Source organism: Xenopus laevis, chromosome 9_10L (genome assembly GCF_017654675.1).
Source record: "Xenopus laevis strain J_2021 chromosome 9_10L, Xenopus_laevis_v10.1, whole genome shotgun sequence".
NCBI lineage: Eukaryota > Metazoa > Chordata > Amphibia > Anura > Pipidae > Xenopus > Xenopus laevis.
In genome coordinates, this window is record NC_054387.1 from 37,248,846 (window position 1) to 37,270,786 (window position 21,941).

The window sequence follows — 21,941 nt, forward strand, 5'->3', positions numbered from 1 at the left end:
TTTTTGTTTAACAATTTGCCCACTGCCAAGTTTAATGTAAGACTACATTGAAAATGCCTTTTTCAAGGCATTAATTATTCCTTTTATGGTTTCCACGTTACACACACAATCTAATTATATTTATTAACAAGGCTGTGCGACCTCTTTAGCTCTTCTTTGCAGTTCCTTTCTTTCTGGTACAAATTTATGTTAATTTTTAAGAGCTGTCAGCACGTCTAAGATTAAGGGCTCTTACTCACTGGCGTTCTGACCTGCGCTCCCCTGCGTTCCGTTTTTTGGTGTTCAGCCGCAGGGGAGTGCAGGAATAGACGCATGTCATTATTTCAAATGGGGCTGTACTCACTCAGGCGCGTGTAGGCGCCGAACGCAGGTTGAGACGCAACATGCTGCATTTTTCCTGCGAATTCACAGTGAATTTCCGCATTTCGCGGAGGTGAATAAATTCGCAAAACTCCCTTGAAAATTTTGCGCATTGGAGAAGTCAATTGCGTCAAAACTGTCATGCATCAACACTATTCGGATGCCCTTGACTTTAACGCTGGCTTCAAAATTGAACAAGCATCAAAATTCGAGTTTCGCTCATATTTCGCATGATAATCGTGAATTTTTCGGCGAAGCGAAATAGGAGAAATTCACCCATCACTACTCATGGGGCCCCTATACCTCCTGAGCACCCCTCTATAGTTATGCCCATGGTGAAGGGGGAGAATGTTTCCCATTTTGCTTCACAGAAAAATGTGTAAATCAGTGAAAATGTAAAAGACGTATATTTACATATATTCATTTATTTTTTAGACTTTTTTTCACTGCACGTTATGTTATTTTGGGCTAATTTTAAAGTGCCTCATGGCTAGCTTTGTCCTGGTTTTGTAGCTGACCTTGGCTGGTTTTGAAAACTAGACCTGGCAACTAGTGACGGGTGAATAAATTCGACTGGCACAAATTCAATGCGAATTTCCGTGTTACGCTGCCGTCAATTTCCGAATTCGATGATTTTTTTGTGAAAATGTTCGAATTTTCACGATTTTTTACATGATTTTTTTCAAATTCGCTCATCACTTCTGGCAACAAAAGAATGCTTGCCTATATTTGGACTATTTAAGGGCTATTACACACGGCCGTTTTTGCCTGCGCTCTCCTGCATTGCGCTTTCTTCTGCTCGGTCACAGGGGAGCACAGGAGTAGACACAGTCAATTATTTTGAAGGGGGCTGTACTCACACAGACGCATGTTTGGCGCTTACATACCTCTGTGTGAGTACAGCCCCCTTCAAAATAATTGACTTTGTCTACTCCTGCGCTCCAGTGTGACCAAACAGAAGAAAGTGCAATGCAGGGGAGCGCAGGCAAATACGGCCGTCTGTAAGGGCTCTTACACACGGCCGTTCCGACCTGCGCTCCCCTGCGTTCCGTTTTTTGGCGTTCAGCCGCAGGGGAGCGCAGGAATAGACGCAAGTCATTATTTGAAATGGGCCTGTACTCACTAAGGCGCGTGTAGGCGCCGAACGCAGGAAAAATGCAGCATGTTGCGTCTGAACCTGCGTTTGGCGCCTACACGCGCCTGAGTGAGTACAGGCCCATTTCAAATAATGACTTGCGTTTATTCCTGCGCTCCCCTGCGGCTGAACGCCAAAAAACGGAACGCACGGGAGCGCAGGTTGGAACGGCCGTGTGTAAGAGCCCTAAGAGCCCTAAAGGATTCCAAAAGACTCCTGCTAGCAAAGTAAGTCTGAAGAGTTTTTTGTAACTAATTGCACTAATTAGGCTTATTACCTCGAAACATTGCACAACTGCAATAAACACGCAAGGGCCTGTCCCTGCTTGCAACTGCATTGTGTGCCAGTGAATTCTTTGTTCACCTTAAAAATTTGCCCAAGTATTATGTAGGCAAGATGGCATTTTTAAATTGGAAGCAGGAAAGATGCAAAATCAACAGCGAAAGCATAATTAAAGTAATATTTCTAAAAAACAAAAACAAAAAAAAAGAGAGAGCACCGACTTTTCTGTGAAAGTATAGCTCTCTTTCCCTACTATGTTATAAACTTTGTACAAGTATGGGATCCGTTATCCAGAAACCTGTTATCCAGAAATCTATGAATTATGGAAAGATATAATTCTTCCTTACTGGAAGCAAAATCAGCCTATTGTGGTTATTTAATGCTTACACGACTTTCTAATAGATTTAAGGTATGAAGATCCATTATCTGGAAAACCCCAAGTCCAAAGCATTCCGGATAATAGGTCACATTCTGAGCTGTTTCTTGAGCAAGCTTTATTATTATTAAAGCCCTGAATTCCCTGAGGAAAAAAACAACCTTTAGTCTCTTTAGAACTAAATCTAAGGACCAGCTCCACTTGGAGCACTATTGGTGGTACTGCTTCAACCACTTTCTTCCTCTTGTCTCAACAGTAATCAATTATTGTATTAATCCCTGTCTGTTTTTTTATATTGTTTTAATGTACAGTACACAAGTAGCCCTATATAAATATTACAAATGCCCCATGAGATATTTCCTCAATTTTCCGTCTGCTGGTCATCCCCCAGTCAATCCCCTCATCTGTAAAATAAGATATTTCCTACCAGCCATCAGATATTCCTAAACTCACACCTATTCTCCATGTAGACTGCATGTTTTAGTGGGCAAATAGGCTCTTGTTACATCTTGTATTAGCCTCTATTTATATGCAAGCTGTATGTCTTCTTACATACATAAAATAAATCCTATTTAGATTTGTTGGGAGAAGAAGGGTTGTTAATAAATAAAATAGTTTGGGGGTTATGAAGTGAAAGGCATTAAGTTTGCCCCGGACTGGAGTAATAAATCATATCAGCCAATCAGCAGGTAACATTTACTAGCCACCAGTTTAAAGGCAAACATCTTATTGGTTGCTATGGGTTACTACTCCTGGGCAAACTTAGGGGCAGATTTACTAAAGGGCAAAGTGACTAACGTTAGCGAAAATTCGCCAGCGTGACGTAATTTTGTTACTTCGTCGATTTACTAACTGGCGCAGGTGTAACTTCGCTAGCGAAGAAGATAGACTCTAGCGGTAATTCGCTCCCTTACACCTGGCAAAGTTGCGCTCTGGCGATGGGACGTAACTACGCAAATTCACTAAGATGTGGCTTTTAGTAAACGTTACCTCTTACGCAGTGGCGGAACTATCAGGGGCGCATAGGGTGCAGTTGCACCATGGCCCGAACCCCTGCAAACTTTTTGGGGCCCGTCGCGTCGCAGGAAATGAATGACACATCACTAGTGGCACGGGCACATTGCATCCAATCAGGCCCAGCGATGGAAGGAACCACAAAGTCCTGTCGTTCCTCCTCCACCAATGTCTCTGCACACAGTGTGCCCAAGTGCCCCAACCTTAGGCCGATTGGACCAATTGGGCCCTGCACCTGTGGGGGCCCCTCAGTCCTGCTTGGCAAGAGGATCTAGGACTCACTATTACTTCCTCCCCACCAATGATCACTTGCATACTTGACAGATCTGCTGGCTCCGTTCTGATTAGTTTCTTTAGTGTGACGCACCCCCGCCCCCCCCTTCTGCTTGTGAATGGGATCTTCCTGTCTTCAGACTCAGCTGCCATCAGGCAAGGGTAAGCAGCAGCAGGACGATTACCGGAAGAATAGAAGAGCTGCAGTGATCAAATCACAAGCTCGCTGTCAGTGATTTACATTCCCCCCCACAGGTTGAGTCCTTATCAGGAGGGGCAGGAAAGAATTTTCTTTGCCCTACGCTCTGGAGAAACTTGTTGGCTGTTGCTACTTTCCTAAAATCCCACTCCCCCACCCAACCTGTCAGTGCTAGGAGAACTACTACTGGTAAGAACTTCATCTTAGATATGTTATAATATGTATTTTTATATATTTTTTGAGGTTATTGTACAAAAAATAACTTTGTTCAGGGGGTATTATCTTTGAATCTGTCACTGTGCCACCTTACTATGAGTTCTGTGTTTATCCTGCTTTTAGTTCTGGGGTATTATACGTGGAATTGCAATTATGATCATTCTTCTAAATTTTTTGGGAGTTATAAATAAAAATTGTATCAGTGACTTTTTTTCTCAGAATGATTTTTCTAAAATGAGATGTTGTGCCTTGATCTAAATTCGACAGGAACAGCCCCTAAGTTTGCTCATAGTCTGTACAGAGAGATCCCATAAAACTATGGCAGCATAGGTATTCCCTGTACTAAGCACAATGGTCACAGAACCCCTCAGTGACTTCTAATATTCTTATCATTTACAGTAGGGGGTACATTATCCATTATATTACAGTGAAACCTCAATTTGACATGTCCTTTTTACGTGTAACTTTTTCATTAACTGTTGTTGCTACTTTTTAATGACTCATTTGTGTACTCAGGCCTCTCCTTTTCATATTCCAGTCTCTTATTCAAATCGCTGCATGGTTGCTAGGGGAATTTGGTCTCTAGCAACCAGGCTGCTGAAATTGCAAACTGGAGAGCTGCTGAATAAAAAGCTAAATAACTCAAAAACCACAAATAAAATAAAATGAAAACCAATTGCAAATTGTCTCAGAATATCACTCTCTATATCATACTAAAAGTTAACTCATAGGTGAGCAATCCCTTTAGGGGGGCCCAGTTGTAAATTTCTGTACCGGGGCCCTTAGGGGTCTAGTTACGCCACTGCTCAGTCCTGTTACAGGTGAATGGATAACTTCTTATAACAAACTGGAATATGCTACTATCATTCAAATGGATCAATCAGAAGAGACTTTTAGAAACTTCTAGAAGCAAGGTCTCTCCTGTATATAAGTGGGTATACAGTAGGGTGGAGTGAACACAAAGGGCCCAAGAGTGACCACCTTGCCAGACCAGAGGTAAACCTTGCATCTTGGACCAGACACCTAACTAAACTAAGGAAACATATACTTGGGGTGTGTAATTCATCTAGGAGATGTCCATAATTGATGGGTAAGAATTAGGTGGTTGGGCTATATTGTGTGTTATTTTAGTGTGTCTTTCTAGTGTGTATTTGGTGTATTGGTGTTTATATGCTTATTGTAGTTAGATCTTTTATTTTGTGTATGTAAATATTTTCCAATCATTATAAAATCATTTTTAAATTTTTTTGGTGATCTCTTCGCCACAATAAACTGCAGAACAGTCTTTATTTTCATAATATTACATAACTGGCTCAGCCAGGCAGGAGACAGATATTTGGGTGGCATTGAGATTACTAACAATACAAATATTTACTACATAGAACATACATTGTTTAGTAGTAGACATGGAAGGGATTAACAAAAAAGATTGCAATGGTGAAAACACTGGGGATCTGTTTAAGTGTATGCAAGGTGTAGATGCAGTGGTAGCAGGTCAAACATTTTGTAAGAAATACAATTAAAGAAAAGGTCTTACCAAACAAGAAGGGTAGGAGAGCTTTGCTATTTTCTGCCTGTTGGATTGCAGAGAACTATAAAATTCTCAAAGATCAGAATAAGGCATTGGAGGAAAAATGAGAAGATCTGAAAGATCATTACAAAGCACTTAAAGTACGGCAAGTACTGCCTTAGCCATGTGTATAACTACCTTAAAGAGTGACAATTGTGAATTTTTTTGGGTGATTAAAAGATGTAGAGGGAGCTATTTGTTGTCTTGTTGCATCACCTAACCAACCAAGAGTTGATCGTTTCAAGTGGGAAACTGAGATCCAGAGCTTAAAAGCACATTTAAAGAAGAAAGGATGATGCAGTTGGTGCAGCTTTTAATGTGCCAGAAAATCCTATCACAGGTAACTTGGAATCTGTAGAACACAGTTTATGTGACATGAATGATAATGCAAAAAGTGCTGCACCTATGGCTCCAATAGCAGTGCATATAAAGACTGATATATACCGTGTATATACTGTTGGTGTGTGTTCTACCTTGAGGCAATGGGCATGAATCCAGTTAAAGTCAACATCTGTTACTCAATTAGGTCAAAATTTTATACAGTGGTCATATCCCATGAAACCCCCAGTCCAAGGGTTATGTTGGTGAGGCAAATCAAAAACAAAAGTCGGAATATAAAGATTGGGACAAATGGTGAGAAGGGTAGAGACATCACTGTTCAATAGGGATCCAACTATTCTGAGCAGGAGCTTGGACTTGTAAGGATAGGCAATGACTCTGTAGAGCTTATGCTCTGCATTAAGAATTTCCAGAAGGTTCATAATGATCTTGAGGACAGTGATATATAGGGGGTTATTTACTAACACTTGCTTTTTTTTCTCATATTTTACCAGAAACAAACTTGACCTAACTCCCATTCATGAATTTGGCTAATTTACTAATAACTAAACTCGAATCAGATTAAAAAAAAAAAAAACAAACTTGGGTTTTTAGGAATACCTAAAATTTTTCAAGTTTAAAGTTTTAAAAAAACTCAAATTTATCTAGTTTTCAAGCAAAAACCCGCATCAAACACAAAACCAAAACAGGCAAAAAATATCAAATGTTTAATGGGACCTCTGCCACTGACTTTTAGATGACTATTTTCTGATTTGGATTTTTTGCTGCTTTGTTGCATAATACAGCTCTAAAAATGTTAGTTTTTTGTGAAAAAAAACCCTCAAATGTTTAGAAAAAACAAAACTTGAACTTTTTAATGTCATTGTTAGCGGCTTAATTCATGACATATAAGCCAGTATCCCTAGTTCTGTTCTGTTATAGGACATATCATCATTGCAAAGTCTATTAGATGCTATTTTAGATATTTTAGGTTGGGATATAAACTTTGCCCACTCAGATTTTGTTACCTGCAAGCAAAGGAGAGAGGAGCCACTGAAGGCCTTTTCAGAACACCTCTATGGATTATACAGCTGCACTGTGCAAAGACCAGCAAGGGCAGACCTTGAAGACCACATGTTCAAATCTGCACTCCTTTAATAGTCCCTTCCTGAAATTGATCAGCTATTTTGGGTTAACTGTAGGCCCAGTCAACATGTAGAGGGAAGTAATACATTTTTTAAAAGAGCAGAATCTGTGGTGAGAGATTGTCATAAGGGTTTAAGTCATCCGTTAATAGTGCTGCTCCTGCAGAATTCTGCACTGAAATCCATTTATCAAAAGAGCAAACACATTTTTTTATATTTCATTTTAAAATCTGACATGGGGCTAAACATATGGTCAGTTTTCCAGTTGCCCCCAGTCATGTGACTTGAGCTCTAATAAACTTCAGTCACTCTTTACTTCTGCACTATAAGTTGGAGTGATATCACCCTCCCCCCCCCCCCAGCAGCCTAACAACAGAACAATCGGAAGGTAAACAGATACTGTAGCAGCTCCCTAACACAAGATAACAGCTGCCTGGTAGAACTAAGAACAGCACTCAATAGTAAAATCCAGGTCCCACTGTGACACATTCAGTTACATTGAGTAGGAAAAACAACAGCCTGCCAGAAAGCAGATCCATCTTAAAGTGCTGGCTCTTTCTGAAAGCACATGACCAGGCAAAATGACCTCAGATGGCACCTACACAGCAATATTACAACTAAAAAAAATACACTTGCTGGTTCAGGAATTAAATTCTATATTGTAGAGTGAATTATTTGCTAGATGTAAACAGTGTAATTTAAAAATAAAAACAACATCATAAAAATCATGACAGAATCCCTTTAAGGAGATTTAACACAGGAAGGCCCAGAGTTTCATCCAGTCTCTCCAGAAGGAACTGCTATGCCTGTGGTAATCGTGGATACATAGCTAGAAACTGTACTGCAACAATGGGTTCAAATGCAAATATGAAATCCTCGCCACCCATTTCAGAAATAACCACGCTACTCCAGGATATGCAGAAAGACATTGAAGTCTAGAAAGATTAAAAGCATATTGCATATCATTTCCAGAAGCAACCTTGCATACTCCTACACATAATGAGGTAGATGGTGATCAAGAAAGCTAAAAAGAAAAAAAATAACACAAAACATTGTAATGCAAATGATCCTTTAAACAAAACACAAATTTAGAGCATTCACCCAGAATGTACCACACCCGTAACAATTTAATACTAACAAAGTAGTAGAGGACAAGGGCACACCCTAATATCTTTAATTGTCTGTTTACTTATGGTATTTAGACTGTTTTTGTAGCAACTTCTATATAGTAAATTTGCAGTGCTGTCTATACTGCTAAATTACTACTTTAGTTCGAACAAACTAGTTGTTCAGTTATACACTTCTTATTATACTTCTTATAGTAAACACAATCATACTTTCTCTGTATTGGTGACAAGGATATGGTGTTTATCGTGGTTTTTACTACTTTTTAAAATTATGTTATTTGTATGGATAATGAATTTGTAATAAAGATTATCTGTGAGGCTCAGTTATCGAGCTATGGGGTAGTTAGTGTTTGTGTATGCTTTATGGTATACCTATAATTAAAATACTTTACAATGTACAAACGTTCCACAATACAGAAAATAAGGGGCCCATTTATTAAACCTCAATTTTTAATTCAATGGCAGATGTCCCTGAAGTTGTTTCTTGATACCTTGAGCTGCGCCGCATAATCCAATAAAATTCAAAAAAGTTGAGCTTTTGCAGAAAAAACTCGATAAACTTGTACGATACAAATGAATGCTTGTTTTTTTATAATTGTATAAATTATCGATAAAACAGTTAAAATCGTGGATTTTAAAAGTTGAGTTTTAGTAAATCAGCCTCTAAGTGTAAATATAACATTACATTTGTGTTTTAAACATGTCGCTTATATTTTTTTCCTAAAAATTTTCAACAAAATTTTGAGGAAGTTCTATCTACTCTATTGCCCTTCACCTGGTCTGAGGTGGCGAAGGAAAGTCGTGCGCAAGAGGTAACATTCAGTAAAATCCACATCTTAGTTACATCCATTCTCCAGAGCGCAACTTAGTCTGGAGATTGAGTGCGAATGAGTGCCAGCGGCAGTCTCTTTCGCTAGCAAAGTTATGCCTGTGCACGTTAGTAAATCGGCGAAGTTCCAAAATGACGTCATGCTAGCGAATTTTCACCAGCGTTAGTCACTTCTCCCTTTTGTAAATTGGCCCCTAAGTCTGCATAATAAAAAGGATAAGGTACCGACTAAAGTGTGTGTACCTGAATTACAAAAGATCTCCACAGACCGCACTGTATGGCCAAAGGAAAAGGTGCTGGAATCCTTCATCCCCACAGTAAGGGGCAGATTTACTAAGGGTCGAATTTTGAACTATTTTTGCGTACTTCGACCATCGAATAGGCCTACGTTTGACTTTGATTCAAAGTAAAAAAAGATTGACTTCGAAAATCGAAGTACTGTCCCTTTAAAAAAGTTCGACTTTGACACTTTGCCATCTTAACCCTGCTGAATTGCTATGTTAGCCTATGAGGACCTCCTAGAACCCATAGCCAACATCTGGCTAAGTCTTTAGAAATCGAAGGAAAATCGTTCGATCGATCAATGAAATCGTTCAAATCGTCCGATTCGAAGGATTTCATCGTACGATCGAACGATTTTTGTTCGACTGAAAACGGCCAAATTCGATAAAAAAAACATTTTTTTAAATAAATGCATCAGTTAATAGTACTGCTCTAGCAGACTAAAGCACTGAAATTCTTTTTTTTTTTTCAAAAAAGCAAACAAATTTTTTTTATATTTAATTTTGAAATCTGACATAGGGTTAGACATATTGTTAGATTCCCAGGTACCCCCAGTGCTCTGATAAACTTCAGCCAATCTTTACTGCTCCACTGCAAGTTTGAGTGATATCACCCCCTCCTACCCCATCAGCAGAACAATGGGAAAGTAACCAGAAAACAGCTCCCTGACACAAGACTACCTCATCTTTGTGCCTAAGCCAATTTGCTAAAGGATTTCATGTAAAAAATCCCAGCTGACCCTGTCGAATGCCTTTTCGGCATCTGTCGACAGGGCCAGCATGGGGATCCCATTCTTTTGGAAGTAATTTATTAATGTCAGGGTCTTCAGGGTGTTGTCTTTGGCTTCCCTATGTGGGATAAAGCCCACCTGATCTTGATCAATAAGGTCAGGCAAATAGACCTTTAGCCTGTCAGCGAGAATTTTGATATCCACATTTAACAGGGATATGGGTCTATAGCTGGAGCACGCCAGGGGGTCCTTTCCAGGTTTTGGAATTAGTGTTACAGTATATGCGCTTCCAATGTGGAGGGTACCTGTTTTGGAACAGGGCTAGGTCATTAAAGGCTTTTAGCATCTGATCCACCAATTAATTTTTTAGAGATTTATAAAATGGTGCTGAGAAGCCATCTGGCCCTGGTGCTTTTCCCCTTGGTGTGTTTTTGATAGCAAGTATTAGTTCTTGTGCTGCTATAGGGTTTTCTAGACTTTCAACTACTTCAGGATTTAATGTAGGCAGCGCTGTGCGCAATATATACTGCTTAATTTTGTGTACATGTTTATCTCTATTTCTATTGTGGGGGGTTTTAAAATTGTATAATTCAGTGTAGTATTTCTGTAAGGCAACTGCAATCTGTTGTGTCGTATACACTATCTTATCCTGCTTAGTTTTCATTGCCTGTATGAAGGAATTTATTTGTTTTTGTTTTATGGCTCTTGCAAGAAATCTGCGGGGCTTATTACTGTGTTCATAGAACATGCTTTTACATTTTTATAGTGCATACATCGATCTTTTATTCAGTTCTGCTTTAATTAGTTCCCTAGTAGCAGTAAGTTCTTGCATAATTTGTGTGAGCTTGCTCTAGTTCCGTTGCTTTGCGAAATAAGCCCGCCAGATATTCCGCCCACGTCTTTTTGATCCTAGTGCCATGTTTTATCAATACTCCCCTGAGTACTGCCTTCAGAGCCTCCCATTTTATGGAAGAATGTGTTGTAACATCTCTATGTGTTTCAGTGAATGTTTGTGTAATATTTTTAACATCCTGCAGACAGTCAGCATCTTGAAAAAATGAAACATTCAACTTCCATGTCCAGTCTCTTTTATTAATAAAAGGTATTGAGAGCTGTAAGCGTACTGGAGCATGGTCTGATAGCAACTGCATTCCAATATCACATCGCCGCGCCCAATTTAGTATAAAATGTGAAATAAACAGATAGTCTATCCTGCTATATTGTTGATGTACCTGTGAGATATAAGTAAAATCTTTATCTCTTGGATGGTTAATCTGCCAAGAATCCATCAATTGATTAGAGTGCAACAGAGATTTAATATTTTGTATGGTTTTATATGGTAGACTTGACCTCCCTGTGGAAGAATCTAATAATGGCTCAATCACTACATTAAGATCACCGCCAAGAGTGAGAGGGCCTTCAGAAAACTCTTCCATCTTTGTCAGTACTTTATCTAGGAACAGAGATTGTTTTGTGTTTGGGGCATAACAATTTGCCAATGTTATCTTATGGTTGTGAATTTCTATTTTGGCAAAGACAAATCTGCCAAGTGGGTCTATCATGGAGTCCAGTAATCTACACGGGAGTTGATGATGGAATGCGATTGCCGCACCTTTGCTTTTACTTTCAAGATTATCGCTAAACAACCAATTTTTATAATATTTATTTGACATTTGTGGCCTATTCCCTCTAAAATGTGTTTCTTGAAAAAATGCTATCATTACTTTTTGCTTGTGTAACCCATTTAATAACTGAGATCTTTTGTTTGGTGTGTTAAATCCCTGGACATTATAGGAGCATATAGTACAATTAGCCATGATCAATACATATGTGCTTGATCTTTTGTAGTGAGTGGCCTTGTGAACGAAATGTGTAAAGTACATATAAAAACAATGCAAACAGTATCTTTAAGAACTGTAACCCTTTGGGTAAGAACTTCTGTTTAAGTAAGACATTTCTACAAAATAAACAAACATAACTTTCTGCTGGGCCGTCCTGCCCACTGAGCAAATACCTATGTGGGGGCATAGGTTGAAACAGAACTGGGTTTAAACTAGCTCTTTTCTATTAGAGCCAACATATTAACCTTCATAAGACTTCCGTTTCCCTGTAAGATAAAAGGTTAGTGTGATGGGTGAACCTTATATTAATATTAGGACATAAACCAATATTTATGATAACCTTTTCCTAAAACTCCTTAGGATGCCGTATCAGGGTATCAGTTCAGGTCTCTATAATCCGTCTTTTAGGAGGAGAGTTATGACCGCTAGTTAGTTTAGCATCGTTTGAGTGTCGAGTGCTTGTTAATGTGGCGTTTCTGCCTGGTTTAGGCTGTGGTAGTTCCCAAGTCATCATTTCCCAGTTTTCTATTGCAACCGGAGGGAGATTTAGGGCCTTCAGAAAATGTGGTATATCCTTGTGGGTCCTTATGAGAATAGATTTTCCCTGCCTTATCACAATCAATGCAAAGGGGAATCCCCGTCTGTATTTGATAGAGTGTTCCTTCAGCAAATCCAGAATTGGGTTTAGTGCGCGTCGTTGTCTTAATGTGTTCCTTGATAGATCTTGGAAAAACTTTAGTTGCATAAATTCAAAGTGAATTACTCTTGAGTCTCTGGCTTTCAACATCAGGGCCTCTTTCACATTGTAAAAGTGGATACGGAAGATTATATCACGAGGGATATCTGAATTGGGATCCCTTGGTCTGAGCTCACAATGTGCTCTATCAATTAATTAATCAGGTGGTTTTCCCAACATTGAGTTAAATAATTTATGTAGAGTTGCAAACAGTTCCTGTTGGCCTATGGATTCATGCGTTAACAAGATGCTGACTCAGGTGTGGGATATTATTAGAGCAATGGCAGATAGAGTGTAGGCTTTGCTGCTCACAGCCTGCATATTTTTTTCAGGCTGAGAGAAGCAGATCCACTCCGTGCCCCATGTCTATTGATTTTAATAAGATACTCTTGTGTGCAGTCAGATACAGCAAATTTGTCCTGTGGTCATTCTGAAAATTGACTTCATCTGTGATTTACTCAAGGCCTTGATTTTTCTTCATGTATTTAAGATAAACTACTTAATTTAAATATATGATATGTCTCTTTGAAAGGAATCAGTGTAAGAACTTTGGCAAACTCCATCGGGATTCCAAAAACACCCTCCCCTCCCAAGCCATTTAACTAGCCTTAACTGCAATATTTTTGATAGAAGTGACCAATTCATTTACAGTTATTTGGTCATCAGTGCTCTGTTATGCACTTCCCATGCCTGGCATCCCTGTGGAGCTCCTCTCTGCCACGTCCTCTCCTGCCATTCTGTTATTCCATTTGGAGTAAGTGGAGTGACCACATTGGATGCTTCAGCTCTTCCAACCACAATAACAGCAGCAGAAAAAAAGGCAGCAGCAGCGATTACAAGAATGCCCAGCAGCATACATTTTCCAGTGCAGAAAGGGGAATCTACATCAGTCATTCTGCATTCTTCAGGTACAGACATCCAACTAAATTGTTGTTGGAGATAATAATTTTGGTAGGAGTGGAAGCTTTAAGTATCCTGGTGAATGCAGGAAAATGATTTGCCATTGGCGAGCCTCTTTCCTGATGTAAATTGTCTTTTTTAATGATAGAAAAAATATAGGTTTCTATAAAAAGTAGTGCCTTAATGCTTTGAGCATCCTGGGAAATGAACCTTTTGCTCTAATTGATTGAGCTAATGTAAACGCAGTATACTGTGTTCTTGTAAGAGGGTGTATGACAAAAACAAGATGCTGTAAGTGTTGGCCATTGCCCCACTTTTGGTTCTTAATAGTACCCCTGGGGAACCCTTTTTTTTCCAACTATGTAACCATGTAGTTGCCTAGCTTCGAAATTTAGTATTTTTTAAACAAAGTAAATACTAGTTGCCTAGGGCTTTTGAACAAACACCAAAGCAACAGAACACAGTTCACACAACAGAATTAACATTATGTTTGGGGTTTTTATACAATAATATTATTGATATACTATTTATCATACCTCTAGGCATCCATTCTCAGTTCCTTCTTCCCTTGGATGAAAACAGTGCTCGGATCTTCAAGTTGATCTTCCTTATTACACGTAAACTCTCTTGAGTGCCTATAAAGAAAAGCTTGTCAGAGGAGGCAAAGGAGCCACACTAGTCACTACTGGGCACCCACAGCCTTGGACTGGAGGAGTAATAGGACTCATTCTCCAACTGAATAATGAACAAACTGGTAAGTGCATGTATTAACACATACCAGAATGTAAAAAATAAGCATGAAAAAATTTGCATGAATATATAGAATTAAAAGGTAGCCCACTATGTTAAAGGAGAACTAAACCCTAAAAATTAATATGGATAAAAATTGCATATTTTATATACTGAATACAAATGGTGTAGGACCTCACACCTCCTATCCAATAGGCGGTACAGAGAAGTCTGGTACACACAGGTGGAGGTTGACCACCTCCTAGTAGTAGTCTAATAGAAAAACCCAATGGCACATAGGTCTGCTGAAACACTTCAATTGTTTATTGCGGAGTGCGGAGCAATGTTTCGGGGTGGACGGGGTCCATCCCGAAGCCTAGGGGTTGTTGCAAATTATCAAGCAGAAAATGAGGTTGGCCTGTAATATAAGCTGATGCTACAGGGCTGATTATTAAATTCAAATGCTAGTTGCACTGGTTTCTGATCACCTTTATATTGCAACATTTGTATTTAATGTGTACTATATATTTTGAGTCATTCCCTAAGCTCAATAACTGCACAGAGCAGAAAAGAAGACAGGGAGCTACTGGGGCATCTTTAGAGACACAGATCTTTACTGCTATAGGGCTGTGGTTGCCTTGGACTGGAATAGAAACCCAAAACATAATGTACAACATTTCTGGCATACCTCTTTAGTTAAGCTTTAGTTCTCCTTTAAGACTGATCTGAGGAACTTTGGCAACGATTGTAGTTGCATCATACACTACAGGTATGGGATCAATTATCTGGAATCCCATTATCCAGAAAGCTACAAATTATGGGAAGGCCATATCCCATAGAATCAAATAATTCCCTTTCTATAAAAATGATTTCCTTTTTCTCTATAATAATAAATCATTATTCCTTATGGGAGGCCACACAATCCTGCTGGTTTTAATTAATGTTTCAATGATTTTCAAGTAGACAAGATATGGAGATCCAAATTGCAGAAAGGCCCCTTACCTAGAAAACGCCAGGCCCCTAGAATTCTGGATAACAGTTAAAGAACTGTAACAAAATCATTTTAATGAGCTTTCATGGAGCCTTATATTACAATATATTATAATTTATATACATACATAGTAACATATTAAGTCTGGTTGAAAAAAGACACACGTCCATCAAGTTCAACCTTTTAACTCTATTTTAACCTGCCTAATTGCTAGTTGATCCAGAGGAAGGCAAAAAAAAAAATACATTTGAAGTCTCTCCAATTTGCCTCAGAGGGGGATAAAATTCCTTCCTGACTCCAAAATGGCATCCGGACTAGTCCCTGGATCAACTTGTACTATGAGCAATCTACTGTATGTACTATGAGATATCCAACAAGATTTATGACCCTACCCAGAAGGAGCACAATTCATTGCAAAATAGATCACAACTGTCCCTATCAGCTGTAAAGCTTTTGGCACCTTCCAAATTAATTAAAACAATTAATACCACATCTTGGTATCCCAAAAGTAATGCAGGTATGGGTTCTAGGGGGATTTATGGATATAGTTTTCCCCTTGATTTGGATCACTATTGTTTAAATCTACTGAAATACATATAAACTCAATCAACATAACCCTTAGGGGCAGATTTATCAAGGGCCAAATAGTCAATAATTTGAATTTTCAAATTTAAAAATTCACACATTCGAATTTTAATCTCCATATTCGAATGTAGATTTGAATGTGAGATTTATGACACCTCGACCATGGAATCAGTCCTAATTCAATTATTCCACATCTAAAACCTGCAGAGTTAATTTACAAGTCAATGCCAGAGGTCTGTTGAACCATTGGGAGATTTTAATAACCTTCCTGTCATTCAAGGGTTTTTTTTTCCGGAGAAAATTTTGAATTAAATACAATTAGGTATTTGAATTTTTCTTAAATAACCCCCAGTCGAATTGTGAGTATATTCGAATTTAAAAAAATTGACATGAATTCGAAATTCGACTTTTGATAAATCCACCTCCCAGTGTTCTGGTAGTATTAACATTTACTGCAGTTCGGGAAGGCAACCCCCACATTTGACTGAGTGAAATTGGATACATTAAGGATGGCTAGCTCTTAACAAAAATTGGAGTCCTGCAGGTTGGAAATCATTAGGGACACACTGAATCCAGGATTCGGTTTGGGATTCAGCACTTTTCAGCAGGATTTGGATTCGTCTGAATCCGTCTGTCTGGCCGAACCGGATCCAAATCCTAGTTTGCATATGCAAATTAGGGATTCAGTGCATCCCTATAAATCATTCATGTATATTTTAAAAAAATTGTATTATTTCTACCCAGTATTTTGGGCTTCGCCTGTAACTGTCAATTTCTACATTTTCAGACAGAAGGGACAACATTTCCTGAAGGCTTGATGCCACAGAATCCTTGCATTGACAGCCCTAATTTTCCAGCAAATTTAACTGAAATCTCAGATCCGATCCGTTACACCAGTTTTGTGTTATCTGTACTCACCTGTGCCCTGGGCTTAGTGGGCAATGCTCTTGTTATCTGGGTTACCGGATTCCACATGAAGAAACACGTTGGCAAGATTTGGTTCCTGAACTTGGCTGTGGCAGATATTGTCTTTGTCTTCTGTTTGCCTCTTTATTGTGTTGCCTTATTTACAGACAAGTGGCTATTCGGACGATACCTATGTAAAATATATAATTATGTATCTACGTGTAATATGTATGCAAGTATTTTTATCATAACTACCCTAACCATCGACAGGGTTTTGGCAACAGCTAAACCAATATGGCACCATAACTTTAGCTCTCGCTGTGTTTGTTACGCAACCTGTACAGTGATTTGGGTAATTACAGCTCTGTCCAGCCTTCCCATATTCTTTTTAAGCGATGAAGTTATTTATCAGGAAAATGTGCAGTGCAAACTGGTTTATGTTAAACAGAGAATAACTACACACAGACTTAGCAACAGAGACGTAACTGCACCACCCTTTCTTGGAGCACCTCTAGATACTTATCCTGCACCCCAATCAGCATGCGAAGTGGATATTGTAGAAACATACTTTTTAACAAACTGCGTTATAATTCCTTTTCTAGTGGTTGGTTACTTTATCCCATTGTTTGTCATACTATTTTCCAATGTAATTATTGCTCAGCAAGTGAGAAAGTCCGAGTCAGTGAATACTTCCAGACTGTACAGAATTATAATAACTGTTATTCTGTTTTTTTTTATAACATGGACACCAGTGGTTATAGCACAGATTATTTTGCTGGTCTCTCTGCACAATCGCAACCTTATACTCATGTCTCAGATGCACAGGTTTATGCCTCTAATGACCAGCATAGCTTATACTAACTCCTGTATAAACCCTTTCATATATGCACTGGTTGGTACTCAGCTTAGAGCAGAAATTACAGATTTCATAAGTAGCAAAAGACAGTTGCTTTCAAGAAGCTCGACCTCTGGAAAATCTTATGCGGAACCATAATAAATTATTATAATACAGGTATGAGATCCATTATCCGGAAATCCATTATCCACTAAGCTCTGAATTACAAAAAAGCTGTATCCCATAGACTCCATTTTATAACATTACATTTGTATTTGTGTTTCAAACATGTCCCTGATATTTTTGGTTAGATGGTAAGAATTACAGGTAAAATGGAAGTGCTGAGATAGAGATGAAAGATTTACCACTCTAATTGACCTACAGTGCATAGTACCCTTTGGGGCAAATTTACTAAGCGGCGAAAATTCGCAGCGACAGCTTCGCAGGTAGCGCAACACTTCGCCCGGTGAAAATTCACTCAGACAACGCTAATTCACTTAGTTCAGTGTTTGTGGGGTGTTCGGTAATGGCTCTGGCCAAGCCACACGCCAGTAATTAATGCAATACAAACAGAATGCCAATACCTTTGGATGCTGCAATAGGGGTGATCCCAAATTTATTCCATAGTGCTTTCAGACACTACACTGCACTGCATTCTTTTTGTAACGCTAATTCACTAACATGCGAAGTTGCGTCCAGGGCACCGAACGATGGCGAAGTTGCGCTAGCGGTAATTCGGCAAAGTTGCGCTAGCGATGGCTAATTTGCATACGGAAGTTAAAGCTGAATGGGTCGTATATGTTGCAGCAAATACATTACACAAGCCCAGGGAAGCTTAAGAAAAGAAAATAAGAGTTGTTAAAATGCCGACACATGAGTCCAGTATATAGTTTATGTGCCATATGTTAGGAAATGTAGGGGGGAAGCCTGTTACCCCAAAAAAATGTTATGCTCTTTTGCAGCCTATCATCCTGAAAAAAGGAAAAGATGCCTTTTCGCCTGGTCTGAGGTGGCAAAGGAAAGTTGTGCGCAAGAGGTAAAGTTCAATAAAATCCGCATCTTAGTGAATTTGCGCAGTTACATACCTTCGCCAGAGCGCAACTTCGTCTGGCAATTGAGTGCGAATGAGCGCCAGCCTCTTTTGCTAGCGAAGTTATGCCTGCACCCGTTAGTAAATCGGCGAAGTTCCAAAATGACGTCACGCTGGCGAATTTTTGCCAGCATTAGTCATTTCGCCCTTTAGTAAATTTGCCCTTTTGAGTAGACTATACATATAATTTCCTACAGCCACTGTATTCTTTCTCAGTCACCCTGAAGAACTGAAGTCTGCATAATAAAAAGGATAAGGTACCGCTCTGAAAGACTGTACCTGAATTACAAAAGATCTCCACAGACCGCACTGTATGGTCAAAGGAAAAGGTGCTGGAATCCTTCATCCCCACAGTAACTGTTCTACAAGTATCTGCAGTATCTAACTTGTGGTAGAGCTGACAGTAAGATGTGTAAGAGGTGAAAGATACCTAGAGACTATATGAATCAGCATTGCTTGCCTTAAGAGTTTGTTGATACAGAGACTTTGCCACAACTATATAATAATGCATTGGAAGGAGACACAAGATTCAGAAGCGTCTGCTTGACAAACCTGGATTATGGGTGATCATCTGGATAAAAAGTGGTTGAAAGGAACATAAATATAACTGGGTGCTGTCCAATACTCAAAATTTACTGCTGCTATTGAACGCAGTCACAAGTGGTCCTCACATCACTTGTGTCCCAGTATTCCACAGCACTTTCAATTCTTGACCAACAGAATATGAAAAAGATTTTATGGAGAGAGATCCATTCACCCTCTAGGAGTGTAGAGTTCATTGGAGCCAGAATTGAATGGGCTCCTGTAGATGTGTATATTTAGTTAGTCAGTAAAGACAGTCAGGACAAAACCATGGACATGTGGAGGCTTGAATACCCCAAATGGAGGTTTTTTTGTATAACTAAATGGTATATGTTAATATCATTCAAATGGACAGGAGAGATGTCTAAAAACTTCTAAAAGTCAGGTCTCTCCTGTGTATAAATGTGTCTACAGTAGGGCAATGTGAACACACAGGGCCCAGGAGAGGAGTGACCACCTTGTCAGAACAGAGTGAACCTTGCATCTTGGACCAGATACAGAACTAAGGGTATGCTTGAGCTGTATGATTCCTCTAGGGCAGGGATGTCCAACCTTTTAGCATAAAGAGCCAGATTTGGTGAGGTGAAAATGTGTGGGGGGCCGACCATTCAGCCTGACATCCATTCCGAGATCGCTATCTTGTGATCAGGGTCATTCACTCCTGGAGATGGACATGTACACAGCGTTTAGGAAGTGGAGTCTGTTTGGACTTATTCTCAGAGCAGTAATATTTGGGCATATGATTAGTGAAATGATTGTCTATATTGCTGCCTGTGTGCTGAAGGTGTTAGCAATAGACACGTAATGGCACATAGTGACGCACCATTCTCACATATGTCTTTAGTTTACTGTACTGGCACGTCAGTACGTCTATTGCACCTTCAGCCCTAAAGAAGTATGCGAGAGCGGCACTTTACTCTGTTCCAGTACGTGTCTATTACTAACTCCTTCAGCACACAGACAGCAGTATAGACCAAGTGGCAGATCATTTCACTAATGTGCCCAAATATTACTGCTACGGCAATGAGATTCCTGATTGCACTGTGCTGGGGGGCCGCATTATTCTTAATTTCATGATGGAGGCTGAGGGCAGGTGTAAATTTGAAAACTGGCCCCAATTGGCCTGCGGGCCTGCTCTAGGGTTAAAGGTTTCATTGAGTGTCCATAAGTGTGGGGTAAGAATTAGGTGGTTGGGCTATATTGTGTGTTATTTTAGTGTGTCTATCTAAGTTAGAGTGTGTCTCTCTAGCATACATTTGGTGTGTTGGTTTTACTTGTTTATATACTTATTGTGATTTTGTTGTTTTAGACCTTTTATTTCTTTTATGATTTATGTCTATGTAAATATTTTCCAATCATTATAAAATCATCTGATCTCTTTGCCACACTAAACTGCAGAACAGTCTTTATTTTCATAATCTTACAGTCTCATCTGAGAAATCTGTGTGGAATCAAATATGTCACCAAGACTATCTAACAGCAACATTCCAATCACTTAGCATCTATAGCAGTGATCCCCAACCAGTGCCTTGTGAGCAACATTTTGCTCTCCAACCCCTTGGATGTAGCCTTAAAGCAGATGCTTATTTTTTAATTCCAGACTTGAAGGCAAGTTTTGGCTGCATAAAAACCAGGTTTACTGCCAGAGCCCCCTTGAGACTGCTAGTCCACATAGGGGCTGCCAAATTGCCAATATCAGCCCTTATTTGCCCCCTGGAACTTTTTCATGCTTGTGTTGCTCCCCAACTCTTTTAAAAAAAAAATGTGGGCACCCACGATCTACAGTGTGTGAACAAAACAGGAAAACTTCTAATATTGTCAAAGGTCTGCTGTCTCTGTACAAATCCACCTAATCCAGAGGTTTTAGTTGGGTTTCCAAGTGTGTGTTAGTTTTACCAAAAGTCTGTCGAGTGTATGCATCGTGTCTGGTCTAATCACAGCTTGTGGGGGTGTTTTGTTGGGTTCAAGGGGATCTAGATTGCCTCAAAAAGATAAGGAAGCCATGGTATACAGGTTGCCTTTATATCATCAGCATTGTTAATTGATATTGCACCAGCAAGTTACAAAAGCCCACTACAATAATGTTTTGATAAACGGGACATTAACAAAGAAGTGCAACAGAGATCTTACAATCTAAAGGGCTTGGAAACAAATGACTCATAAAGTTGAGCCTCTTCAAAACTAAAAGTGTTAAGTGCAAAGAAACATAATGCTGTCCGTGACTCATGCAAAATGAACACTTTGGGCTATTCCACACGGGGAGATAGCCACGCGTTTGCGGTCGCGGCGACAAAGCGCCGCGCCAGTCGCCGCGACCGACGCAGGCGACAGTTTTGTATGGGCGCCTATGTAAAAACGCCTGTGCTAACCACACGAGGCGATGCGCTTTTCAACAGTCGCCTGAAAAAGTCTGGCGAGGCATTTTCAGGCGACTGTTGAAAAGCGCATCGCCTCGTGTGGTTAGCACAGGCGTTTTTACATAGGCGCCCATACAAAACTGTCGCCTGCGCCGGTCGCGGCGACTGGCGCGGCGCTTTGTCGCCGCGACCGCAAACGCGTGGCTATCTCCCCGTGTGGACTAGCCCTTTATCATGGAAATAAAGTCTTGGATTTCTTTAACCAAAAATATTGTGGGTTTATTCTGTGGAGGGAAAAGGTTTGCAGTCCATGCTTGGCCCTCACATCCTGACTGAGGCACAGCATCCAGCTGTTATGTTTAAGGAACTCAAGCAATGCTACAGCGCCAACCGCACAACTCACATGCAACCTGCAGATAGTACTCAGACTGGAATAGTGCTCATACTGGAATTGAACTCAGGACTCAAGTACTGTTACGTAGCTGCACAAACCACCAAGCTGTGCAGGATTTAAGCTGCTATACTCTATCTAT

General features: G+C 39.6%; 1 protein-coding gene and 1 long non-coding RNA gene across 2 annotated transcripts; both read left to right on the plus strand.

Moving 5' to 3' along the window:
* Positions 1-3,581: 3,581 nt before the first annotated feature.
* On the plus strand, positions 3,582-16,528 carry LOC121398187. Its single transcript, XR_005964162.1, has 3 exons — positions 3,582-3,828; positions 13,876-14,087; positions 16,426-16,528. It is a non-coding gene; the product is annotated as an uncharacterized LOC121398187 (long non-coding RNA).
* A 2-nt stretch (positions 16,529-16,530) lies between these two features.
* LOC121398186 (C3a anaphylatoxin chemotactic receptor-like) lies at positions 16,531-17,559 on the plus strand (the record flags this gene model as incomplete). Its single annotated transcript, XM_041577015.1, has 1 exon — positions 16,531-17,559. A coding segment is annotated over one exon (1,008 nt), but the record flags the coding sequence as incomplete, so codon positions are not given.
* Between the last annotated feature and the right edge of the window lie 4,382 nt (positions 17,560-21,941).